Raw genomic sequence first — 22490 nt, 5'->3', positions numbered from 1 at the left:
ATAGGCTTCATTAGTGAACCCAAGAAGGTTCATTAGCTGCCTTGAGAATTCTATAGTTCTTGCGGAGGACCCTCGACCTTGGCCTTTTTTATCTAGAAGGTGCAGGTGATTCAATCTTGGTGCTTCGAGGTTGGACAGTTGGGCTTGTGATGTTGATCATAGGTGACCGATTATAGGCTATTGTTTTCTTCTAGGTACATGTGTGGTTTCTTGAAGTAGCAAGAAGCATTGTATGGTTATCCTTTCTTTGACAAAGGTTGAGTAGCAAGCGGCTTGTTCTACTGCTTATGAGACTGTTTGGTGTTAAAGATTGTTAGGTGAGCTTGGTGATCAGTCTAGAGTCACCACACTACTATGTGACATCGAGAGTGCATAGCCTTGGCATGGAATCTTGTCTTTCATGCAAGGATGAAGCACATCAAGATACAATATCACTTCATCCCATGGAGATATGCTAGATTTTGCAAAAGAAAACATTGAGTGTGTGATTGCAGCTGGAACATAGAGAACTCAAACACAAACATAAAATCACAAAATGCAAAATGCAAGACACAAAATACAAATAGAGAAGAAAGGGAACTTTGAATTAAAAAAATGAATGTTGTAAAAGAAGGAAAGAGCATACGAGATTCTCAAAGGGAGAGTTGCCTAATAGTCATTGGCTCTTATGGAAGTAGGCCGAGGAAGGTGTTAATGTGTGTCGTCCACTGGAGATAAGTCTGGAGTGCTCTAGCCACTAGTGGGAGTAGAGGCTGATGAAGAAAAGTGCAAAAAATGCAAAATTGACCTATTGTAGACGATGATGGCTTTAGCAAGCTAGGGCAAAATGCAACGTGTAGGAGTCGCTAGGCCAAAGGGCAATATTTGGAGATGACCATGATAATAGGTTGAATGAGGTGCCTGATGAATGGAGGCTGGGAAGAATTGGGGTAACCTAGATAAGGAGAGTGGTGTAACACCCTCCTATTTATAGATGTGGATTCATCATCCTTCCAAGGTTTGGCTGTTTGCTTACGGGACACACAAACTTCCGTAAAATTTGAGTTTTGGGATTGCTTTAATTAGCTAATGAAGATCGAATTTGTAATGCATCTTTTTTCGCTTAACATCCCTTCTCAGGCCCAAAATTGGAACTAGAAAGGGATTGCAAGCGTAGCTTAGTCCACAATACCTTGAGACGTCTCATCCCAAAGTAGCCAATGCATCAGGCCAAGGTTGTGCATTGGCTGCCCAAGGACCTACCAAGACTATAGAGGTGATAGTTATCTTACCTTGGGAGCCCAAAGGGTCATCCTAGAGAGGCCAAGGCATCGGATAAAGGGTACTCGCCATTTGGCTAGTGGCTTACTAGGACTTGCAAAAATGATTAAACCACTCAGATTTTTTTGATTTTTGATTTTTGATTTTTTATTGGTTGAGTAATTGTGCCCATGGGGGGAAGTAAAGGATGGCCAAATCCAACATCACAAAATAGAAGACTATCCCAACCACCCATCTAGGGTGCCAGTTATGAAGGAAATGGTGAAGAAAATGGCGAGGAAGTATTAAGTGTAGTGGTGAGAGAGCCGTTGTTGGAAACAACTTAGGATTTGCTCAAGGGTGCTTTGCACAATGAGATTCATAGATGAATGCTACATGATGAGAATGCACATGCAAAAAGGTGCCACTTGAACAGTGTCCCCCATGGGGAATCTGTTCACTTGCTCAAGCACCCTTTTACAAAGATGATGATCATCATGCAACGTAAAGGGCAGGTACACCATACAATAGGAAAGGGAGACTGATGTTGAAGACAAACGCTGAAACTTGTAGATACCGAGTAAAGGGTAGGAAACCCCTTAACCATGGATATTGATGTCAGAGGAGGAAGAGGAACCTGATGTTGATCTTCATTAGGTGCCAAGAACCATGATGAAGGATGAAGCTGATGATGAAGGTAGATGTGATACGCCTTAGCCAGAATAGCCAAAGGAGAATCAGCCATCTTGTATGCGGAACATCCGTGTTCTCAATCTTGGGAGAGAGCTCATGTGTTGACCAAGTGGTGTAGGCAAGCCCAAATCTCAACCTCAGGAGATGGCTCTAATGCAAGTCAAGAATCGCCAAGATAGCATTCCACCATGCAAATGGATGAAGAATGAGGACTGGACAGACACTTTCTAAGGTGCTGGTCTATGATAGCTGTGTTGATCGCATGGGTGGGCCTCAAATGGTTTGTGTAAAGGTTCGTATTCAATATTAAAGAAATACCAAAAGGGGCACTCACCTTGTGGGTGAATTTGGTGTTGGCTATTGGGCAAAGGTGCTCTAGCCCTCAGGTTCTTTGCGTCGTTTATTTTCTTTGCTGAATTGCATATAGTGTGTGCTGTAAGTTGATGTTCATTGCTCTATAGATCAGATATACAGGCCAGTTTCAATAAACTTCCACAAAAAATTGTCATAAGCACAAAACATTGTCATTTTATCATTTTATATGTATGAAACACAATTATCCTCATAAAACCTTGCAAAATGAAGTATTAAAACCTTTCCTAAAATTATAATAGCAATCTTGTGAATTTTGGCAAAATTTGAGGGGCATTTTGGGAATTTTTTCAAATTGGAGGGTAGCTTGGAACTTGGCCAAATATGAGGGATATTTTGGTAATTGTTGAAAGTTGAGGGATATTTTGGGAACCTTTCAAAAAGTAGGTGTATTTTGATAATTTTCCCATAAGTAAAAGTGGAGAGAAAGCTATTCTCTTTGAAGCCCTATAGCTCAAGGGATGAGTGGAAAATGCTCCATGACACATAGCCAATGCAGGCTTCCTCATTTTAGACATTCTTGTCATCATTTGTTATTGTGCTAGGTGGTTTTACCCCCAAACATAAAGGTTGGCATAGGTGCTGTTTAATACTCACCTTTGAATTGGAAAATCAGTTTTGATGTGTACCTTCTGTTTGTCTACAGGCATTGTTGGAATTTGATAATGGAAAAAATTTCCAGCTATCTGCAGAGTTTCTGAGGGTACAATCTCCTGCTGCCGACAGTAAGCGTAGGAGTGTATCTGGAGAGAAGGTAAAAGCTCAAGATTTTAGTTTATCATCATCTCTCTTTAGGGCTGAATTTGTCATGAATATATCATCGTTGCATGGACACTTGCTTAAGTAACTATTGTCTAAATCATGCCCTATGTATTTAGGAATGCATTTGATTTTTCTAATTTTTTAGTTTTTGAAGCAGGCTATGACTCTCTTTAAAGCACTTCCTTTTCAATTTGTTATACTTTATTTATGTAGGGGGAGTGCATGCCTTTTAAATATGGTAAGCAGATGTTATGAAGGCTTCATAGCTACATCAAGGTTTGCAACTCCTGCTCTATATAGATTGTGGTAGAATAGGAGGCTCTCTCATTGCTAGGGTCACCCCAGAATGATTTGCCATCAGTTGCAGCAGGTTTGTTACCTTCAGATCGCCATTACAGCAGTGCTGTTGTTGCCTCTGCACACTCAGCACCTTTCCGACACTGCCATTGCCATCATTTACAGTCGTTCAATGGCTGGTTGCTGCTTGGAATTTCATTGTAGCAGGTCGACACTGTTCAGCTGCTTTTGTGACAGCCAATACTACTGTGTATCAGTAGTCCAGCAGTTGCCTTGTACAACATGCCCTCTCCATCAGCCCTCAGACATCTTCATTTTGCAGTCCAGCCTTTTCCTCCAGTTTGTGGGCTGCTCGAGTTGTTGCATGTGCTGTTTCCAGCCTCTCTTATCTGAAGGACTGTCATACAGATTGTGTTGTCTCTATAAACCCTAGCATTTCCTCCCACAATATTAGAGCTAGGTGCCTAAAGAGACGTGACTTAAAGTGAGTGCTAGGTTTAGCAAAGCAGCTGCACACTGACCCGTGATGTCTCAGCCTGTCATGAGGATGTGAAATTTTGATGCTTTGCTTAGCATTTGATTACCAAAGGCAAAAGTTGTAACAAGTTATACTCGATAGGTACTAGGTGGTACTTGGTGTCAAAATTTGACTTTGAACATTTAATCAGCCATAAGTGTCAATGGTGACACTAGGGAATTGGTACTAATTAGTGCTAGTTCTGAGGCTAATTAGTACTAAGGATTAACAAGGTGATAAATTGGCCTAGCCAATTTAATTGTTGGTCAGTTAGATTATTTTTTTGAGCCATAAATAATTATTAAATCAATTTTTAAAATTAATGTTATAAAAATTAATTTAATAATGTAGGAAATTGGATTTGGAACTTGGTAAAACTTGCCCATGCAAATGGAGAAAAGGTTGTTGGAGGATGAGAGAGGGTCATTCTAGCCTTGTGCAAGCCAAGAGAGTGAAAGAGGAGGTTGTCCCATTGCTGTTAAAACTGTTGATAGGCCATTTCCAGCTAGCAGGCGATGCACCAAGAGCTGGCAACTTGCGTAGAAGAGACAAGAGACAACAATTTGAGGGCCGCTATGGCTAAGCAACAGCATTTTTGGTGTATTCCATTAGTGGAGATAGCTTTCATGGTTGTCTAAACAGAGGAGCAATTGACTTCTTTCATTGTCTTGCGATGGAAGTCTGAATTTCCTCCCCTTAGCATTCTCTCTCATCCTATGTGCTATTCTCCTTCCTTAGCATTCTCTCTCATCCTATGTGCTATTCTCCTTCCTCAGTAATTCCAGTAGATTTAGCCATTGGAGGTGGAGATTTTGATGAATCTCAGCTGTAAACTTTCATTTACAGTGGAATTTAGGATTTGATAGCCAGCTTGGGAAGCATGCTTAGAAATTGAAAGTCTAGAGACTTGAATTTTAGTCACTGAAACCGTGGCAATTTCAAGAGATTCAAGTGACCATCTAGCTAAGAAATATATGGGGTTTAATTTCTCACCTAAGGAGCACAATTGAAGGCCAATCCTCAAGCAAATTAAGGGGCAAATTGGTTTGAAGGCTTGCTAGTCATGTATGACAGTAAGAGGTGAAACCAGCCTTATTTCTTGAGTAGGATGGTAAATAACTTGATTAAGCACTATTTACAATAATCAACAAATTCACAAAATTGAAATGCACACTTTACCATGTAATCTTGGACATTGGGCACCCTGTTGGCGCCCCTTCCGGTATTTATTTAACTTAATTGAAGAAGAAGTTGATGTACAATTGGATTCTCCCAATCCCTTTCAGTATTCTAACTCCCCTTATTGTCCAAAATGACCAGTAAGTCTTCAATCTGATTTGCCCCTCGATTCGAATAGTCAATTGGCCTTCACCCATCTTGTTTCGGGCAGTTGAATCCAAGTCTTGGAGCTTCCATTTTTTGGCATGCTTTCCAAGGCTATTGCTAAACCCTAATTTTTGCTCTAGAGATTAGGGTTTACAGTAGAGAAATCTGAAATCTCCTAGCCTCTGGTGATTTCAATGCTATAATCTTCAAAGCAAGACTTTAGAAAGGCTGGGAGATGAGAGTGAATGCTGAGGGGAGAGAAAATTCAGACTTTTTTTGCGATAGAGAACTGAAGAAAATCTGTCATTTACTGTTGCTGCCCTGTCTTAACAGCTTGTAGATGCAAAGAACCAAAGAAAATTAGTTATTTATTGTTACTGCCCTATCTCAACAGCCTATAGATGTTGTCACTTGTTGTTGATTGGTCTTCTCCTGCCCTTGGCTGCCTCAAGAGGTTCTCCAATGGTTGCAAATCAGATCAGTAGCATCTCCTCCCCGTCTCTTGTGGAGGCTGAATCCACTAAAATGCCTCTCTCTAGCCTCTAAAGACATTTTTTAGACTTGCATGGGCATTTTTGATAAGTGGCAACCTTCTCAAATGGTTTTTCAAGCATTATCCATAATTAAATATTAAAATTTCAATTTTTAAATACTGAAAATTAATCTAATAATTTTTTCGATGCCCTGAAAAATGACTTGACTGGCTAATAAATTAAATTAGCTAGGCAACTTTCATTCCCGAATGTCTTTGTGCCATCTTTGACTATCAAATTGGCGTTAGGTACTATTAAATGCCACTTCTCTAGTGTCACCAATTGACACTTATGGCCAAATGAATGACCTAGACCAACAATTGACACCAAATACCACTAAGTACTTGCGTGACATAACTTATAGCAACTTTTTCCTTTGACATCCAGTGATTTCCTCGGGTCTCAGGCTCGTAAATTTACTCTAATCCGAGTTACATCTCATGTGTGTAACGTTTACTTAACCATGTGACGTTAGGCGTCAGTAGGAGAAGGATCATCAAGATCAAGCGACAACATCTTGAGGTTGTTGACAACAGTTTTGGGCCTCTTTGGCAATAGGCAGCAACTACAGGGTTAGATTTGATAGGTTGTAGGTAGAATTCAGCCATTTCCTATGAGAAATCTTTGAATTTTCTCTCTCCTATTCCAACCTATTCTCAGAAGATCTCAGCTTATCTCAGCCATGTGGAGCAGATCTCATCTAAATTTGGTGGACAACAAAGGGAATTCCAATGTAAACCCTAAATTTCTATAGGAATTAGAGTTTTGCAGCCACCTCGAGACTCACGTCGACATTAGAAGGCATTGTACACTGAATTCAACACTTGAAATTTGTGGAATTGTCACCGAATTCAGATGCCAACCCACTCATTGTAAATTTGGGGTAGCATTCGGCGAGTTGGGGTCCAATTAGAGCAAACTCCTAGGTGAAATTCAAGGGGCAATTGGCCCAATTTGTATGTTGATTGCTGTAATCAGGTGCTTGATCAGGAAATTACCACCCTATCCAAGAACAAAGGCTGGTTTCATGGTTCCATTTTGATTTGGTGGGCCTGTGGCTCGTGATTGCAAACCACATCTTTGTGTTAGTACTGATTTTTGTGCTCAGCTGAGAAATTACAGCAAGATCTTTATACAGTGAGATGGAATCAAGTAGTGATGATGCTTGTCAATACGGGACATTCACATGGGGAAGAAGGAAATGCAATGCTTGATCTTGGACAAGGTTCAGACCATGGACAGCAAGCTGAAAATGTTGTTGTTGGGCAAGATGCAGGGTCTTTAAGGCATAATGAAGCTGATGACTAGCAAAGTGAAGAGGAATTTGACGATTAGTTTAAGAATCGAATGAGGACAACAGTAAATCTCTTTGTCGAATTGGCAAAACATCGTGAGTTTCTCTGATTTTTGAATGTTTAGAAGAAGGGCAGCAAGGGCAAGAAGAAGAAGTCGTCTTCTATACCTTTGAGATAGCAAGATGCACCAAAGGTAATGCCAAAGCGTTCACTTGAAGCTCCTAAAGAGGCCAATGAAGCAAAACAGTTGGTATCTATGGGGCAAGAAATGCAAATGCGAGGCCAACATGGAAGGGCCAATCCAATGGATTTTGGACAGTTGGGCATGCATGCTATGATGGAGCAACTAGGATATTTTGGTTGTAGCACAATGTTTCGTGCTATGGATGGTTAGGGACCTCATATAAGAATGTATGGCACAAATCCTTATGGTATGTAGCAGCCAATGCATGGCATGCAAGGCTCTATGTATGCACGTATGGCTGAAAATGTGTAAAACCCTATGTATGGTAGCATTGACTTGATGCTTGGGGCATTAAGTAGCATATTTGATAATGCATTTGTACCTCTGAATGTTTATGGGGCTTAAGGAATGAGTGTAGGTCATGGAAATGCTTCATTTGGTATTGGTTTTGATGTAAATTCAACAAATGCACCCTTTTTGTAGCAGCTAGTGTATGGCAACTTGATAGCTAAAGGGGAAGCAAAAGACTATGATGAGGGTGGAAAAGCAATGAAGTTTGAGTCCTTCAATGATGCACAAGATAGGTTGAAAGCTAACTTTCATTTAGTAGTTTGATGTAGCCTATTCATGGGAAAACTTCACTGAATCCTCAGATTAAAAAGGAAGCCATTGTCTTGAAGGGACATGCATTGCAATGGTGGTCCATGCTTTTGATGTAAGGTAGAGCACCATGAACATGGGTACAATTCAAGCAAATGTTTGCATCGAATTGGTTGACAAGTACATTTGAGGTGGACATCATGATAGCTTGGAACAAGTTGGATGCTAAGGAATGCAAGAATTTAGAGCAATATAATAAGAAGTTCTGGGATGCATTGCTACTCGTTACTTCTTATCGTCCAGTACTCCTTTATGAGCAAGTGTAAAAATATGTTTGTGGGTTGCCTAAAGGAATTAGGGATTTTTGCATAAAATCCATTGTGTCTAGTATATCTTAGCCCATAGGGACTGCTGCTATAGCTGATGCTTTGTTGCATGGGAAGGATTTGGGCTTCTTAGAGAGTGGGGAGAAGCCGAATAGAAAGTTGCTTAAGGCTAAGAAAAGGGGAAGATCTGAAAATCAGCCTGAAAACAGGCTAAAACGATAGAGAAAGGGCTTGAAAACATCGACACAACATAGGGAATTGATGGCTGCTAATAAATTCTCTATTTGTGAATAAGAGGGTCACGTTGCAAGGGATTGTTCCCATAGGCAGCAAGTTGGAAAATCAAAAAATTAGGGAGATTCCAAGGGAAAGAAGCCCAAAACATCAGTGGGATTGGTGTTAGAGTTGGACATTTCTTGGACATGTTGGAGCAACAGGAGTAGCTGGTGCAGCAGGTGACAGGTGTAGGAGTGCCATGTGGTAGCTGACGTGGCGTAGTTAGTCAGACAATAGTCAGACCGCAATCAGCTGCATTTAGTGCAGCCAACCCGCATTATTTTCCATGTTTTTCTTGGCCTATTTATAGGCCATGATTTTAGCAATCTTCTTTAGTTGGTTTTCATAGATTTTAGGCTACAGACCATGGAGATTACTCTCAAGGCTGAGGGAGATTTGTTAGCAGTCATGTTTGTCATGCCTTGTCATCTCCTGCCTGTGAGCCTTAGTCTGAGTCAGATGAGGACATTAGGAGCTCTGACATGTTTGTCATGTGTTATGATGGGGGAGGCTAGTCACTCTCGACTAGCTGTCTTAGGATATGTATTTCTTTTTGGCCTCTTTTAGTGGGCAGCCACTGGCTGCCCGGCCACTTTTTGGTCACTGTTGTGGGGCGCCCATTTTAGGGTTAGGGTTAGGGTTTGTCCTTTGCCTATTTATAGGCAGCCCCCCTCCCCACTTGATCACTTGTCTTCTTGCAGATTCCGACACTCCTTCTCCCCCGTGGTGGTGCTGCCATCATCATCAGCCTGATCTGGTGCCCTCACTGACGCTTCGGGCTGCATGCAGGGACTGATCAGTCCATTTTAGTGTATTCAGCATTCATTTCAGTCAGTGCAGATTTCTCTTCCTTATTTTCTGCTTTCTCTCTCTCTCTTCCTCCGTGTTCGTATTTCCTCTTCCGCAGCGCACTCTCACATGGTATCAGAGCCGAAGGAGAGTACACGGAGCTGAGTTTTACGCGGGAGAACACCCACAACCTTGCGTTTGCTGGTCAAGACGTCTCCAACAGCTGAGGCGTCACCTTCTGCACCATCTCCTTGATTAAGGCGGCCTGTTTTGGTGTCAACCTATTTGCGTTTGCTGCTAGCGTCATCCCCAAATCTGCGTTTTCAGCCTGGGCGGTCCTCCTCTAGCTGGGCGACACTCCATCAAGCTGCGTTTTCAGCTTTTGTGGCTGCGTTCAACCTCTGGCGGCACTCCTCCAAGCTGGCGACCTCCTTCCTGCTTGCATTTTCAGCCAGGCAGCCTTCCCAACAGCTGGGCGACATCTTCCTTACCTGGCGTTTTGAGGCAGGAGACTGTTTTTCTGTGGTGATTGCATCGTTAGCATTTGCGTTTGACATCATCCTTGCATTCTGTGCAAGGCGGCCAGCTCAGGAGCTTCTGGTGTTTGTGTTTCGGCACCGGCAACCTTCCCTTGTGTTTTGGTGTTTGCAGATATCGAAGATGTCTTCTCATCAATTTACGGGCTTTGATGACTCAGATGACGAGCTTTTGTCTCGACACTCATCTGAACGGAGGCGTGATTTCTATCACGAGGACCGTCGTCCGCAGTCTATTCCTCTTTCCCGTCCCCCTTCTATTCATGTATCTCGGCGAGCCCCTTCCAGTGGGCCGAAGATGCAGCCTTTGGTACCCCCTGTACAGGTACCCGTACTTCCTCAGCTGCCCAAAGAGGACCGGTTGGATGGCTCCAACTTTTCTCTATGGTCCTGCAAGGTGGAGTGTATCTTGGACTCCTTCGATCTTTGGGAGCTTGTTTCTGTTCCTATTCCCCGGTCTCAGGTGGATCCCGCAGATGGGACATCTATGGATCGTGCAGCCTTATGGGATCGGCTCAATTCTAGAGCCCGATCTTTCCTCTTTCTGAGTTTGCAGGATTTTGTCCTTGTTCATGTTCACAGGTTGAAGACTGCAGCGGACGTGTGGAGAAAGCTCGCGTCTCTCTATCAATAGAAGACGTTTGCCCACCGGATATCTCTTGAAAAGAAGTTGCGGATGCTCGCTATTGATGATAGTCCTTCCATAACGGACCACATCAACAGATTACAGGATATGAGGGATGAGCTTGCATCCCTCGGTCGGACGATATCTTCTGAAGACATGGCTATGATTCTTTTGACTCAGCTGCCATCGCCTCGGTTTGATGTCTTCTACACCAGCCTTCTTACATCGAGGACCCGTGAGAAGCTTCTATGGGAGGAGCTATTCCCGCTTGTCTTGGAGCATGACGAGCGACTCAGAGAGGTCAGTGCTAGTGGATCCGACTCCACTAGAGCCTTTGTTGCAGGTTCGAGAGGACAGAAGAAGAAGAAGTCAAAGGCTACGAAGAAGGACAGTTCTTCAGGCTCTGACTCAGATTCAGAGCGACCGAAGTGCCCACACTGTGGGAAAGGGACACATCCCAAGGAGAAATGCTGGAAGAAGTACCCTCACCTTCGTCCGGGAGCGACGGGTGGATCTACATCGGAGCCTTCTTCTACCTCTACACCAGTTGTTACCCATGAGTCAGTATTCCTTTATATCCATGCTTTGGAGGAGGATCCTTCTTCCGTGGCTGCAGTGTCTTCTGCGCAGCCTTGGTTAGTGGATAGTGGTGCTTCGAGTCATATGACTCCCCGAGGTGATTTGTTACAGGATCTCCGTCCATCAGAGGGTTCAATCACTGTTGGTGGCATTTTATCGGTGCCTATTAGTGGTGTTGGCACATTGCCTTTGTTTGCCGACCGACCTTCGAGCTCCTTTTCCCAGGCCCTACATCTTCCGGATTTGGGCCTTCCCCTCCTCTCAGTTTATGGCCTTATGAGGCTTGGCACACGAGTGATCTTCACATGGCAAGAATTATTATATCTGGCGAGTCATGATGCTTGCCATTCTGGAGTCGTATGATTTAGCGAAGCTTGTTACAGAGGTTATTCATCGTTTTTCTTCGCGAGATGAGTCCAGACTCCTTCCAGTGATAAGGTGGAGTTGGCAAAAGGATTATGCACATTGGGATAAGCTTAATACTCGCATTTGCTTGTTTTTATTTCTCTCATGTATTGCAGCTGTTATCTCTTATATCGAGCATTTGACGGTGACTTGGGAGATATGGTTGGAGCTTGATTAGATGTATAATCGAATGACCATTATGAAGCGAGTTTCTTTGGAAGTGTAGATGCGGACCATGAGTGTCAACAAGTCATATTCTATACGGGAGTATATCAATAAGCTGAGGTAGCTTCAGATACAAGTTCAAAACACAGGGAAGGTAATCACTTTTGAAGACATGACGATAACTCTTTTTTCACAGTTACCGCCTCGCTTCAGTGGTTTCTATTTCGCCTTGATTGATTCAGGGCGGTCTGAGACTCTTCGATGGAAAGAGTTGGTTCCTATGGTCTTGGACCAAGAGGAGCAATTGAAAGGGACCAATGCATCTAAATTTAAGGCCTTGGTTGGTCAGTCCTCTCAGAAGAAGGGGAGAACCAAAAGGAGGACGAATCTAAGGACAAAGAAAAGGAGTCTACTTGTCACATCTGTGGCAAAACTGGTCACTGGAAAAAGGATTGCCCTGACAAGGAGAAGAAGGAGAAGGAGAAGGAGAAGAAGAAGAAATCCTCAAAGGATTTCGGAACAGTGGTTGCTTCCTCATCAGTTGCTTTCCTCCATTTGGAGGTGGTTGAGAATACAACCTTGATGGCTTTCAGTGTTATCTAGTTTATTAAGTTTATTTTCAGAATATTAATTTTAAAAATTAGTTTAAAATTTATTATAGTGTCCAATTTTTTTTCCACCAACCAATAATTAAATTTGCTAAGTCAATTTCTCTTCCAAGTGTCCTTGAGCAGCTATTGACCCTTAGACTAGCACCATCAATTAATTAATTTATGCCTAGTCTCTAATGTTACCACTAACATTAGTGGCGAATAAATTGGTCTAGGGGTCTAGGCCAAAATTTGACACCGGGTACCACCTAGTACCTGCTAGACATAACTTATTATAACTTTTGCCTTATCAATTGATTTTTCAAGGTCTTGGATCCCACACTGTGAAATAATTAACTTGCACCTCACATTTGCAAGTCACATTAGCACATTTGATTAACTTTTGTTGAGTGAGAGTGCTATGCTATGTGAGATTGGAATGAGTAGAAATTGAGGTGAAGATCTAAGGGAATCAAATGTGAGTGTACCGGTGTGCTGCACTGTACACAAAGAATAAAAATGTATTTATATGTTAGGGTACAAGTAAAGGGTGTGTTCACACTCGTAAGTTTATGCATACAAGATGAATGGGAGTTTATACCAAAGGGGCATTACACCTAGTGCTAATCTTTCACTTAAAGACTTGAAGTGGTGCCGTTAAACTATCCAACTCCCACTAGTCGAATGCAATGTTCATATTGAGCCTTTGCAAGGCTTTTAGTGAGAACATTTGTAGGGTTATCTTGGGTTTTGACCTTAGTCAGTGTGATAAGGCCATCATCCAAGACCTATCGAATGAAGTGATATCGAACATCTATGTGTTTGATATGTGCATGAAACATGGCATTTTTAGCTAGATATACTGCACTCTGGCTATCACAACCAAGCATTGGAGTACGTGAAGAAAGATCAAAATCCTTGACTAAATGGCCAAGCCAAATAACTTCCTTAGAAGCTTTTGTGGGTTGATATATATTTAGCCTTTGTAGTACTTAGTGCTACAATATTTTGCAACCTTGAACACCAAGAAATAGCCCCACCAGCCAAAGTTAAGACATACCCACTAGTAGTTTTTTTAGTGTCAAGATCTCCTACCATGTCCGAATCACAAAATCCTTGCAACTCTAGTTTACCCTTTCCATAGCGTATACACTTGTCTTGTGTATCTTTTAAGTATCTAAAGATACATTTCATTGCTTCCCAATGTGGTTTGCCAAGGTTAGACATGAATCTACTAATAACTCCCACTGCATGAGCAATGTCTGGACGAGTTGCAACCATGGCATACATCAAAGAACCACAAGCTGATGCATAAGGTATGCTCTTCATAGCAGTAGCAGTTGCATCATCTTTTGGGCAATCAACTTTGCTAAGCTTTGTATATGGTGGTAAAGGCACACCAAGAGGCTTAGCATCAGCCATATTAAATTTGTCAAGTACTTTGTTGATGTACTTGTCTTGTGAGAGGAACAACGAGTGCTTCCCTCTATCTCCTTTAATGTGCATGCCCAAAATGTGTTTAGTTGCTCCCAGATCTTTCATTGAGAAGGCTGAACTCAGCTGCCTTTTAAGAGTATGTAAGGTACTCTTATGCTTTCTTGCAATCAGAATGTTATCCACATATAAAACCAGCATTATAAGACTTCCATCATCAGCCTTTTTAGTGTATAGGAAGTGATATGCATGGTTGAATCCATGGCTGAGCATAAAAGTATCAAACTTTTTATACCACTGTCTAGGGGCTTGTCTCAGCTCATATAAGCTGCGTTTTAGCTTACAAACAAAATCCTATTTCCATGGAATAGCAAAACCTTTGGGCTGTTTCATGTACAACTCTTCATCTAGGTCACCATGAAGAAAAACGGTCTTCACATCCATCTGATCCAACTCTAAATCCAAGGATGTAGTGAGAGCAAACAAAACACGGAGCGTAGTCGTCTTCACCACCAATGAAAAACCCTCTTGGAAGTCTATGCCTTCCTTCTGTGTATAGCCCTTAGCAACCAAACGTGCTTTCACCTTATAAACCCATTTATTAGGAATAGTTTTCCTATCCTTGGGCAAAGGTACAAGCTCCCATGTGTTATTCGCATACAAAGACTTCATCTCTTCATGCATAGCAAGCTCCCAGTTTCTCTACTTTTCACATGATTGTGCCTCTTTAAATGTCAAAGGCTCACCTTTATTAGTCAATAAAATGCAATCCAAAGATGGCTGAAACCTTTGTGGCTGCCTTCTGACATGTGTAGACCTTCTTACCCAATGATCTGTATTGATAGGCAATGGGCCTACATCCTTAGGTATGTGCACACCATCACTTGGTGGCTGATTTTCAGCATTTTCTTGTTGCTGTAACCTGTTTTCAGCATGTTCTTCTTGCTGTCCTATTCTATCATGTGCATCAATTTGCTGCCCATTATCTTCTGGTTGTAGCACAATAGGTTGTTGCTCATTTTCAGGATCAAAAGGGACATGATCTTCAGCTAATGGTTGTTGAATGGCTGGCTGTTCATGCTGAAATTTGACCTTCTTCTTGTCAAGGTCACCATGTGTAGCATTTTTCAGCAACTTTACCTCATTAAATACTATGTCTTGGCTGCGTACTATCTTCCTATCCTCATGAAGCCAAACTCTATATCCCATCTCTTCCTCATCTCCATATCCCATGAAGATGCCCTTGATGGATTTCATGTCTAGTTTAGTCCTTTGATTTATAGAAATATGCAGAAAAGCATCACAACCAAAGATACGCAAATGGTTATATGAAGTAGGTTTGCTCGACCAAACCTCTTCAAGAATGCCATTTTTCAATGCACGATTGGGAGAGCAATTGCACACATGAACTGCAATTTTAAGAACCTCTCCCCAAAATTGCTGTGGGAGATCAACTGTGGACAGCATGCATCTGGCTCTCCCACAAAGTGTGCGATTGTATCTTTCAGCCACACAAAATGTAAGATTGTAAGGGGTTGTCAACTCCCTCTTAATGCCATGCATCTCACAAAACTTTTTGAACTCATTAGAAACATACTCACCCCCATTATCCATTCTTATAGCTTTTAACTTAAGCCCTTTCTGTGTGGTAACAAAAGCATAAAACTTTTTAAAAGCATCTAATACTTTCTTTTTGCTCTTTAATACATACACACATGATTTTCTATTGAAATCATCAATAAAAGTGACAAAGTATCGTGCATTTCCATGTGAATTAATAGGCATAGTGCACACATTAGAATGTACTAAGTCAAGAGGATTGAACTTCTTAACGACACTGGAGTAATAAGGAGACTTCACATGTTTTTCATATATACAATCATTATAAAAGTTGAGACCACAGCCTTTTACATTAAATCTTGCTAAAGAGGAGAGAACCTGAAGGCCTTTCTAGCTTATATGGCCAAGTCTTTTGTGCCAAAGTTCCATCTGTGAACGAACTTCAGCCACAACCAAAAACTTGCTAGTTAATGCTTTACAATGCAAATAATACAAAGTCTCCTTTTTGTTGCCTTTAACAATCGGCATAGATCCTTTGTGGACCTTCCATGATCCACCACCAAAAGTAGCAAAATACCCTCTTGCATTAAGTTGCCCAATTGATAGTAGACTCTTCTTTATGCCAGGTACATATCTGACATTATGCAAAATCAACTCTTGGCCATTTTCAAGGACCAAATGAATGGTACCTACACCCTCTATTTCACAAGCATAATTGTTACCCAAGTAAACCGTACCTAGGTAATCTGCAGTGTATTCAAAAAATGACTCCAAAGAGGGAGTAACATGAAAAGAGGTACCATTGTCCACTATCCATGATTGAGACAGCCCATCATGAGCTGAAAGTAAGGCATCAATCACTTCCTTTTTAGTGATGTGCATATCACTTGTTGTTGCTATAACCTCTACATCATTACATAAGGCTGCAACAAGTATCTCTCGAATGTCAAAGATCTCTTCAATGACCACACTAGATGTAACATTTGCCTTCGCAACTTTTTTTGAGGGAGAGCTTTCATCATCTTTCTTGTCATTCTTCTTTTTCTTTCCTTGCAATTTCTTTCTTTCTTGCTCTTTCTTGTAGTAGTGACAATTGGGCTTTTTATGTCCTTTACATCCACATTGATAGTAAGTGACATTCTGCTGTCACTCTTGCTTTTGGCTTTGTTTCGCATTACCCCTTTTTCTAACCTGTCTCTAAGATGATAGGTTGAACCATTGCTTTCTCCACTAGACTTTCTTCTAATCTCCTCATTGAGAATAGAGCCCCTAACACCTTAGTAGGGTTGGTGCTCAATGAAACAACCAAAAACTCCCAACTATCAGGCAAAGTCATCAACAAGAAAATGGCCTTCAATTTATCATTGAAGGGTTGCAAACCAAAGTCTTGCAACTAGCTCAAAGTCCCTGTAAAAGCACTCAAATGCTCCGATGTTGGCTTAGACTCATCCAACTCCATATTTACAAGTTTGCGCATGAGGTGCACTTGATTTACAAGAGTTGGATTTTCATAAGTGTCCATCAACTTTTTCCATATGGAATAAGCTGTATCAAGATGCTTATTGTCTGTAAGTACATTTTCAGATATAGCCATTTCAATGTATGCAATGGTTTTCTTGTTGAGTCTAGCCCAATCCTCATTTGTCATAGCTGTAGGCTTGACTTCCAAAAGAGCATCATCACAATCCTTGAGAAACAAAATGCCTTGCATCTTGTCCTTCCGCAAGTTGAAACCAGTGCCATCAAACCTCTTGATTTCAAGAAGGGATTTAGTGTCATTGCTGCTTGAAGCATTTGCAGTCATTTTTCAGCAATGCACCCACTCAAAGATCAATATTGCAATTTATGACAGCAAACAATGAGCTGAATATTCGGCTACTATCAGCCCAAATTTTCAGTCAATGAGAGCAAGGTTCAGTCCAAGTACATGTACACCAGTAGAATGGATGACTTTCAGCAGTATAACTGAAATTTCAGCATATACTCAAAGCATACATCACTGCCAGGTGAGTACAATCCCAGAAATACTCAAAGCAGTATCACCAAAAGTACATTTGCAAAAATCCCAGATCTGCAAGTGGTTACTAAGACTGTTGCAACATGACTATTTAGCAATACATCAACTCAATGGGAGCTGCCCAACACATGTACTGCATACATGTGTGACCAAGTACTTCTAATACACAAAAGAAAGCAAGATTCTTTGTAATTTCTTCAAAATCTCACAAGTGGATATAAATCTCACTACTTACAACACCAAGATTGCACCAACAATGTTCCCAATGTACATTTCAGACATCATTTTTGCCAAAATTCTCAAATTTCAGCGAAACCCCAAAATTTTATTGACTAATCTGCACCGATTGCATTAATATATGAACCTGAGACCATAAAACGGGCAAAATTTGCTAAAATCTTGCAAAAGCCCCAAAATGCTCAGGTCAAAATTTGCACTAATGTCAACAAGTTCGACTCAGCTAAGCAAAATTTCACTGATATGAGAAAAAATTCCTGGTCAAATTGTCCTGTTTATGTATGACCAGCATCAGATTTGGGAAAACCCCCAAATTTTCGGGCATAATAATGCACTAGTCTAAAGACCGTCATTGCACACGTGAACCAAGGCTTAAAAAATAAGCCACTTCAGAAAAGAAAGAAAAGACTGGTTGCCCGCTGTCTGCTCACAGTTGCTAACGTATGGTGTCTGCCAGTCAGTCCTGTCACCATTGACATGGCACATGATGTTCGTCAGATCGCGGATGATACTGCCGTCTGCCTCTGATTTGCCTTGTCGACCTGTCTCGCAAAGCCTACTTGGCCGCTGTGTTGGTCAGCTCCCGTTTGACCTTATTCCTGTCAGAACCTGGTCGCCCGTTGTTACCCACGACCTGCAACAGTCATAAAGAGTAGTTGCCTACTGGTTTTTGGTCACGCTGCACACAACCTTGACCTGCCCCGTCCTCCATGTCGAATGCTGCCTGTTGACTGCTGTCAGTCTTGCGACTTGACACACTTGTCGACTTCTACCTGTCTTGCGACCTGACACACTTGTCGACTTCTACCTGTCCCGCGACCTGGCACACTCTTGGGAAGCATGAACACTGTAACCAATGCTCTGATACCAGTTTGTTGAGCGAGAGTGCTATGTGATGTGAGATTGGAATGAGCAGGGATTGAGCTGAAGATTTGAGGGAATCAAATGTGAGTGTACCAGTGTGTTGCACGGTACACAAATAATAAAAATGTATTTATATGTTAGGGTACAAGCAAAGGGTGTGTTCACACTTGTAAGTTTATGCACATGGGATGAATGGGAGTTTACACCAAAGGGGCTTTACACCCAACAGCTTTTAATCAAATGCTTAGCTAAGCAATGAAATTTCACATCCTCTTGACATCATTCTTCACATGTCATTTTAGGTGGAGAGAGAGATCAGCTTGTGGAGATACATACAATTCATCTACTGCAGATTTCTGTGTTCTACTGTCTCTTCTCTCTCTTCCATTTCTCTCATGTTCATTTTCTTTCAGTTTTGGTCATACGCTTCCACATTTGCTGCACCCCTCCTAGGTAAGGTTCTGTTTGCATCTCTTTTACAGATGAATATTCCTGTCTTGGCGGGTGTCAATAGTTAATATGTCCTCAAAGAATGAGATGCAATGCACTCACTTTTGAAGTTTTGTAAGATCAAAGTTTGGAATCAACACATACATCTATTCTCCACATTAGAGCTGGTAATCGATGCCACATCAGCCCTTTCAAACTGGATACTGGTTGCCTCTCTACCTTGGTTGGGTATTTTATGGCAGATTCATCTTGCATTATTCCTGCACGCTTGCATTCATTACTGAGATAATTTATGGCATGCTCAGGGATGTCATTTGAGGTGAGGTATGGAACTTTTAAATTTTCCCTTTCACACAGTTTACGAAATCTATGCCATCCAGGTGATTGCTGGAAGAAGAAATGTGGGCATCATGTCTGTGGAGAAAGTGGGTAACTATGGGTTGAGGTACTTCAAATCAAATTGGATTGGGAGTTTTTACGTCATGCTCATTATAAGAACTTCACGTGCTGAAGGTCTTCTTGTGCTATTTTGGTGGGGTTTTACAGGATTTCTTTCGACGACTTACACAATACAGGCATCTACTCTTGGGATTATTTATACTTCTTGGGAGAGAAAAAATTCACCCTAATGAGAGAGTATCTGAACACCCTGAAGAAACACAACTTGAGCCGCTCACCTCCAGGCAAAAAGTGATCTGGCAGACTCAGCCACTGGTATGGTCATATATTCTCTTTTGACGCCCTGTAAAGCAATAATATATAAAGCAAGGACTTCTGATATCCAACAGTTGAAGTTGGGGTTCCATCCAAAGAAATCTAAAGAAGCTCTTAATTGATGTGTTGCATTTGCTATGAGCTGAAAAAGGGCACATGACACTGTTGATTTCGTGTTGAAAGGAATAATCAATAACCCAAGAAACAGTGCCAAACAGGTGGAAAGTGGATATGTTGCAGCGATTATGAGCACGGAACTCTCATGTCAGATATAAATTGGATGAGTGTCTGGACACTCCCTAAAGAAAGATGGTTCAATGTGATTCAATGCGATGCAAGAAAAGAGAGGAGGTGCCTTACCTTATTGAAGGCAGGAAATATCCCATTTAGATAAGAACCATTTGCAAGATGCTCAGAGAAGATGGGGAAAAGCTGTGATTTCAGATGAGCACGTCATTGTTACATAGAAGCCAAGCATTGCTAATCACATCCAGGCTTCTGGGACTGGGTTTTCATATTATTTGGAGACAAAATGCATGTGAGGACCACTGTGATGAAATGACAGAGAAATGGGGATGTATGCTTGGGAACATGATTATGACGTTAGGAAATGTTGGGAGAAGTTTCTACCAAAGAACTAGAGCTTCCTGCATGGAGATTCTTGAAAAATGAAGTCCCCTCCCTGTGTGAGGACAATACCAGAAGTTCCAAACAACCAATTGACATTGTATATTTAAGATCTTGAAGATGAATCAGTTTTCAAACTTGCCAATCTCAAGGTGTCACAGGTGTGAAGGTCGGATATATGAGATTGGATGTAACTATTTTCGTCTGTTTTGAATAGGTACATGTTATGGTTGGCCCAAGATATTTTAGAGTGCATATGTAGTGTGTTTGAATGTGCATCTGCATGGAGATGTGTGGACAGATACATGTTTGAGTGTGCATGCATGTGTGTATGTAGTATGTCCATGCGCATGCCCGCTTGGCGTTGAGGGAAATTTACCAAAATGCCTCACTTTTTGACAAATTTGATAAAATACCTCTCAAGTTTCAGAATCATCAAACATCCCTTGTATTTAGTCAATCAACATTTTTTATGTACTCTTCAATTTGATTTAAGTTTTCAAGATGCCCCCCAAATTTTACTACAATTTGCAAAAAAGCTATCATGATTTTAGGTAGTGTTTGACACTAAATATGTTTTGAGTTTTTTATGAGGATGATTGCGGTTTGAATACTAAATTATAGAGTGCCGTTTTTTTGTGGCTTTCTACACAAACAAGTTGAAACAATTAGTGTGTTCATTTGATGGTGATTATGGTTTAACACACTAACAGATAAATCCTTGGTACACAAAATAAGGGACTAGGTACCGAGGATTTTGAAAAAATATATAAGTGACATTTGAGGGTCATTTTTAGAATTTCTTTAACTTGGGGCATTTCGCTAATTGTTCCTACAACCATATATGCCAAATATACATGTGTGTGTGCATGTGTGCATGTATCTAGAGGACACAAGTGTACTCCTAATCAATTGAGCACATGACTTATCACATGCATGGTTGTCAACATGTGTGTGTCATCACGTTTCAAGTCAAGCACACATCACACATAGGTTTTATCATCACAAGCATAATTAATATCATGAACAAAATTAACATGTCGAGATGGCCCTTTTCTCGATATTAAGGCAGATGATATCCATTCCATGCGTGAATTAGTATTAAATTTTCATCACAAGCATAGTTAGCATATTTGTTTTGTGCATTGTTTCTTCAATTGAGTACTTGCTTAAGTTGGTGAATCATGCATTCGAGCACATATTTTATAAGTATTGTTACTTTCTTGTTGCTTTTTATGGTCAATTGTGCTCATGATCAGATCGAGCATGACGCACCATGGCCTCTTGTTGAGCACATATATAGCTTTGCTTTTTTGTCACATCATGCTACCAAGCTATTATTGTTGCAGAGTTGGCAACTGCCATCACTTATCGCGTGGAGGCACTTGGCCTCATGGTCCTAATAAACCACATGCGGTCGAACTTTAGGTGGTTGCATTTGGCCATAATTGCTCCACTAAGCCACAATCGAGATGCAAGTCACACATTAGTTGTAACTCATGCCATGTTTCATAGTTGGGTCACATAGCACAAGTCGCACATTAGTCATGACTTATGCCTTGTATCATAGATGGGTCACATAACACAAGTTATACACACATCAATTAGTTACACTAGTCACATAATGCACACACTTGTTATTTATGCAACACAACACAATACACACTTCATAGCTTGCTTGTGTTTCTCGTTTTGCCTCTTCTACGTCTAAACCTCTTCTTTGACTTTTCTTATCCCATTATTTTGAACATGGGTAGAAGTACTAATCATGTGACAATTCAAAGATTTGTATTTTTTAAACTTTTTTTTTTGTTTCCTTTGATAAAATAACAATCCAATGAATTTAGACAAAGATAATACATCGAGCAACTTTGTAGGTTCGTAGAAAGTCATTAGTAAAATATATGATAAAATTCTATTTTGAAGGTAAAAAATAGAATTTAGAGGGAGAATGAATCAACGCCAAGTCTTGAGTTTTAATCTAAACGACCAATCTCTTTTGGATTGAAAAAAAAAGAAAAGGAAAGAAAGTTGGTATTCCAACATTTGTACAAATAATGAAATCTATCAAAATCATAATTGATTGAGATGAGTCATATACATGATTTTTACCCAACCGTGCGCGCGCCCACACACACACACCGTGCCATCACATGCTCACTATCTCACTATGTTAGACACTAACACATGTGATATGTACACTCATCACCTTGCTATAAGTGCACTTAAAATGTACACTCCCTAGGTACGTAGGGCATTACCCTTCACCACATACACCACATGCTTAGTCACATTAGGTATTCCTTGACACACCACCCATACACTATGCTTGCGCTCACAACACACACACACACACACACCACACTATCCTAGTAACACATGACAATAGCCATTGCACACAGCAAATGCATCACACGATACACACATAGGGCATTGCACACATTGCATGCCCATCTTACAAGCACAATACATTGCACT

General features: G+C 41.0%; 1 protein-coding gene across 5 annotated transcripts in view; it reads left to right on the top strand.

Annotated features, from left to right (window-relative positions):
• The window catches only part of LOC148013100 (Myb domain protein), a 40297-nt gene extending 19882 nt beyond the window's left edge, over window positions 1–20415 (top strand). Inside the window, exons 2-5 of one of the 5 annotated variants that reach the window (XM_087667669.1) lie at window positions 2951–3058; window positions 19052–19116; window positions 19218–19385; window positions 19604–20415. In XM_087667669.1, coding sequence (XP_087523795.1) covers window positions 2951–3058; window positions 19052–19116; window positions 19218–19365 — 321 coding nt within the window. In that variant the 3' untranslated portion in view covers window positions 19366–19385; window positions 19604–20415. Of the gene's footprint in view, window positions 1–2950; window positions 3059–18523; window positions 18675–19051; window positions 19117–19217 lie in introns of all 5 variants that reach the window. The other 4 variants (XM_087667668.1, XM_087667667.1, XM_087667670.1 and 1 more) reach the window with 4 other exon arrangements.
• The last annotated feature ends 2075 nt before the right edge of the window (window positions 20416–22490 follow it).

The sequence above is a fragment of the Lygodium microphyllum genome, chromosome 26 (assembly GCF_053477565.2).
Source record: "Lygodium microphyllum isolate KBCC chromosome 26, Lygodium_microphyllum_v1.1.10, whole genome shotgun sequence".
Lineage (NCBI taxonomy): Eukaryota > Viridiplantae > Streptophyta > Polypodiopsida > Schizaeales > Lygodiaceae > Lygodium > Lygodium microphyllum.
Note: the sequence above shows the minus strand (reverse complement) of the source record. Positions and strands in the feature narration are given on the sequence as shown.